The 4094-nt window shown below is 51.3% G+C and overlaps 1 protein-coding gene across 1 annotated transcript; it reads left to right on the forward strand.

Annotated features, from left to right (window-relative positions):
• The first annotated feature begins 2451 nt into the window (after positions 1–2451).
• LOC147118897 (uncharacterized) lies at positions 2452–3866 on the forward strand. The gene has a single exon (XM_085984655.1). It carries the CDS (start codon positions 2452–2454, stop codon positions 3667–3669), a length of 1218 nt encoding a protein of 405 aa, XP_085840781.1. The 3' UTR covers positions 3670–3866.
• Positions 3867–4094: the final 228 nt, after the last annotated feature.

Here is a 4094-nt window from a genome sequence, read left to right on the forward strand (position 1 = left end):
GGTACAGCACAGGTTAGATACAGAGTAAAGCTCCATCGACACTGTCCCATCAAACACTCCCAGGGCAGGTACAGCACGGGTTAGATACAGAGTAAAGCTCCCTCTACACTGCCCCATCAAACACTCCCAGGGCAGGTACAGCACGGGTTAGATAGAGAGTAAAGCTCCCACTACACTGTCCCATCAAACACTCCCAGGGCAGGTACAGCATGGGTTAGACACAGAGTAAAGCTCCCTCTACACTGTCCCATCAAACACTCCCAGGGCAGGAACAGCACAGGTTAGATACAGAGGAATGCTCCCTTTACACTGTCCCATCAAACACTCCCAGGGCAGGCACAGCACGGGTTAGACACAGAGTAAAGCTCCCTCTACACTGTCCCATCAAACACTCCCAGGGCAGGTACAGCACGGGTTAGATACAGAGTAAAGCTCCCTCTACACTGTCCCATCAAACACTCCCAGGGCAGGTACAGCATGGGTTAGATACAGAGTAAAGCTCCCGCTACACTGTCCCATCAAACACTCCCAGGGCAGGTACAGCACGGGTTAGATACAGAGTAAAGCCCCCTCTACACTGTCCCATCAAACATTGCCAGGGCAGGTACAGCACGGGTTAGATACAGAGTAAAGCTCCCTCTGCACTGCCCCATGACAGAATCCCAGGGCAGGTGCTGCTCTGAGGTTGAGTGAAGCTCCCTGAAGCCCCGCCCCTCGGCCCCCCGGATTGGTTGGAGGACCAACCGCTCTCTTGGTCCTCCAGCGCCGCCCACTCGCCCTCTATTGGTCGGAAGCTCCCGTCAATCATGCGGTGAGCGGTCCCGGGGTTGCGGGATCACTGACTCGGCGGCTCGGGGCCGGGTTGGGCCGCCCCCGACTCTCAGGTGCGGATTTTCAGCCTCGCTTGTGGATCGCATTCGGATGTTGAGCGAACTTCACTTTCACCCCCTGCCTTCCGACTGGGAACTGACACCGACCTCGGCCATGAATCAGCGCCCGACGCAGGCGCAGGAGAAGGATCTGTGGATGGGTGGTGTACTGAGCATGCGCGGTGCGGGCGTGGCCATGTGGCGCATGCGCAGTGTCTGACACAACATTCTCCCTCTTAACATAATAATAATAATAATAATAATAATAATCAACTTTATTGTCATTGTTAGTGCACAAGTGCAGTACAACGAAATGTAAGCTTGCGGCTCCCGAGAGTGTACATTTTGATTGAGACATTTAACATTCATTTGACTTGTAACATAAACATAAACATAATAAAGTGCATTGGCAGATGTGCAGGCTTTAGAGTTTATTTGCAGAGTTCAATAGGATGACAGCCCTGGGAAAGAAGCTGTTCCTAAATCTGGTCATTCGGGTGCGAATGCATCTGTAGCGTCTCCCAGATGGCAGGGGGCGAACAAACTGTGGCTGGGGTGGGTAGGGTCTTTGATGATGGTCAGTGACCTCCATAAATAGCGTTTCTGGTAGATGTTCTCAATGGTCGTTAGCCGGGTGCCGGTAATGCGTTGGGCAGTTTTGAGTACCCGCTGCAGGGCTTTCCAGTCATAGGAGCTACAGCTGCCATACCATACTGTGATACAGTTCATCAGGATGCTCTCTATTGTGCAGCGGTAAAAGTTAGAGAGGATCAGGGGTGACAGGTTACATCCCTTCAGCCTCCTTAGGAAATATAGGCGCTGCTGGGCCTTCTTCACCAAAGAGGAGGTATTGAGGGACCAGGAGAGGTCTTCTGTGATGTGGACTCCGAGGAACTTAAAGCTGTCCACCCTTTCCACCACAGCCCCATGGATGTGGATGGGGGTGTGTCTTTCGCCTTTAGACTTCCTGAAGTCCACAATGATTTCCTTGGTTTTCTTGATGTTAAGGGCCAGGTTGTTATCGGTGCACCACTTCATGAGGTGCTGGATCTCCTCCCTGTAGGCTGACTCATCGTTGTTGGTGATCTGGCCTACCACCGTGGTATCATCCGCAAACTTGAAGATGGTGTTGGAACCATGAACAGCCGCACAGTCGTGGGTGAAGGGGGAGTAGAGGAGGGGGCTCAGCACACAACCTTGTGGGGCCCCCGTGTTCAGGGTCAGTGGGGGGGGAGGTGTGGTTACCTAATTTGACAGACTGGGGTCTGTTAGTTAGGAAGTCCAGGGTCCAGTTGCAAAGGGAAGTGTTCAGGCCAAGAGTGTGGTGTTTGGTGGCCAGCTTGTTGGGGACGATAGTGTTGAATGCTGAGCTGTAGTCTATGAACAGCATTCTGATGTAGGTCTCTTTACTGTCTAAGTGTTTCAATGCAGAATGTAGAGCAGTTGTGATTGCATCCTTTCTAATCTGGTTTTACAGGGTTTTAGAAGTGGAGCATTTACAGACAGGAAGCTCAAACCAAACATCACATCAAGATCGGAATCGCTCGATTGATCAGGACCTGAATATCATCGGCATTTGCACATGGACGGAGAAAGCAGCAATCGCAGCGATGACAAACCGCACACGTGTTCGGTGTGTGGACGCGGATTCAGCCGATCGCCTGATCTGGCGAGACACGTGCACCATCACACCGGGGAGAAACCGGGTATAGGTGGGGACGGCGGGAAGGGATTTAGTTCCCCATTTGTGTCGGAAGTTCATTGGCACAGTAACACCAGGGACAGTCCGTTCACCTGCTCCGAGTGTAGGAAGGGATTCACTCACTCATCCACCCTGCTGAGACACCAGCTTGTTCACACTGATGAGAGACCGTGTAAATGCTCTGACTGTGGGAAGAGCTTGAAATGTTCCGGGGATCTGAAGGGACACCAGCTTATTCACTCTGATGAGAGACCGTTTATGTGTTCTGACTGTGGGAAGCGCTTTAAAAGTTTCCGGGATCTGATGACACACCAGTGGGCTCAGACTGGGGAGAGGCCGTTCACCTGCTCCGTGTGTGGGAAGGGATTCACTGGATCATCTACCCTGCTGAGACACCAGCTTGCTCACACCGATGAGAGACCATTTAAATGTTCCCACTGTGGGATGAGCTTTAAAAGCCCCGGGGAGCTGAAGGGACACCAGCGAGCTCACACTGGGGAGAGGCCGTTCACCTGCCTTTTTTGTGGGAAGGGATTCACTCGGTCAACCAACCTGCTGAGACACCAGCACCTCCACACTGGGGAGAGGCCGTTCACCTGCTCCGAATGTGGGAAGGGATTCACTGATTCATCCACCCTCCTGTCACACCAGCTTGTTCACGCTGACGAGAGACCCTTTAAATGTCCTAACTGTGGGAAGAGCTTTAAACGCTCCCGGGAATTGAAGCAACACCAACACCTACACACTGGGGAGAGACCGTTCACCTGCTCTGTGTGTGGGAAGGGATTTTCTCAGTCCTCCAACCTGCTGGTACATCAGCGAGTTCACACTGACGAGAGACCCTTTCAATGTTTTGGCTGTGGGAAAAGCTTTAAAAGCTCCCAGGAGCTGAATGGACACCAACAATTTCACACTGGAGAGTGGACATTCACCTGCTCAATGTGTGGGAAGGGATTCAATCATTCATCCACCCTCCTGTCACACCAGCTTGTTCACACTGATGAGAGATCCGTGAAATGTTCTGACTGTGGGAAGAGCTTTAAAAGCTCTAAGAGCCTTAAGAGACACCAGCGTGTTCACACTGATCATACAATCTAACAGCACAGAAGGAGGTGATTCGGCCCATCGTGTCTGTGCCGGCTCTTTGAAAGAGCTGTCCAATTTAGTCCCAAACCCCAGCTTTATCCCCAGAACTCTGCAAACTATTCCTCTTCAAGTACACGTCCAATTACCGTTTGAAAGTTCCTGTGGAACCTGATTCCAGCATCCTTTCAGATGGTGCGTTCCAGATCTTAACAACCCTCTGTGTGAAAACAATTCTCCTTATTTCCCCTCTAGTTCTTTTAGCAACTATTTTAAATCTGTGACCTTTGGTTACTGACCCACTTGCCAGGGTGAACAGTTTCTCCCTACTTGCTCGATCAAAACCCTTCATCATTTTGAACACCTCTATTAGGTCTGCTCTTAACCTTCTCTGCTCTAAGGGGAACAATCCCAGTTTCTCCAATCTCTCCACATGACTG

The sequence above is a fragment of the Somniosus microcephalus genome, chromosome 4 (assembly GCF_052327205.1).
Source record: "Somniosus microcephalus isolate GS21.2 chromosome 4, FLI_Smic_1.0, whole genome shotgun sequence".
Classification (NCBI taxonomy): domain Eukaryota; kingdom Metazoa; phylum Chordata; class Chondrichthyes; order Squaliformes; family Somniosidae; genus Somniosus; species Somniosus microcephalus.

Bases quoted from the DNA above. Each gene is read 5' to 3' on its own strand.
- LOC147118897 (XM_085984655.1), top strand. From the start codon at position 2,452: ATGGACGGAGAAAGCAGCAATCGCAGCGATGACAAACCGCACACGTGT.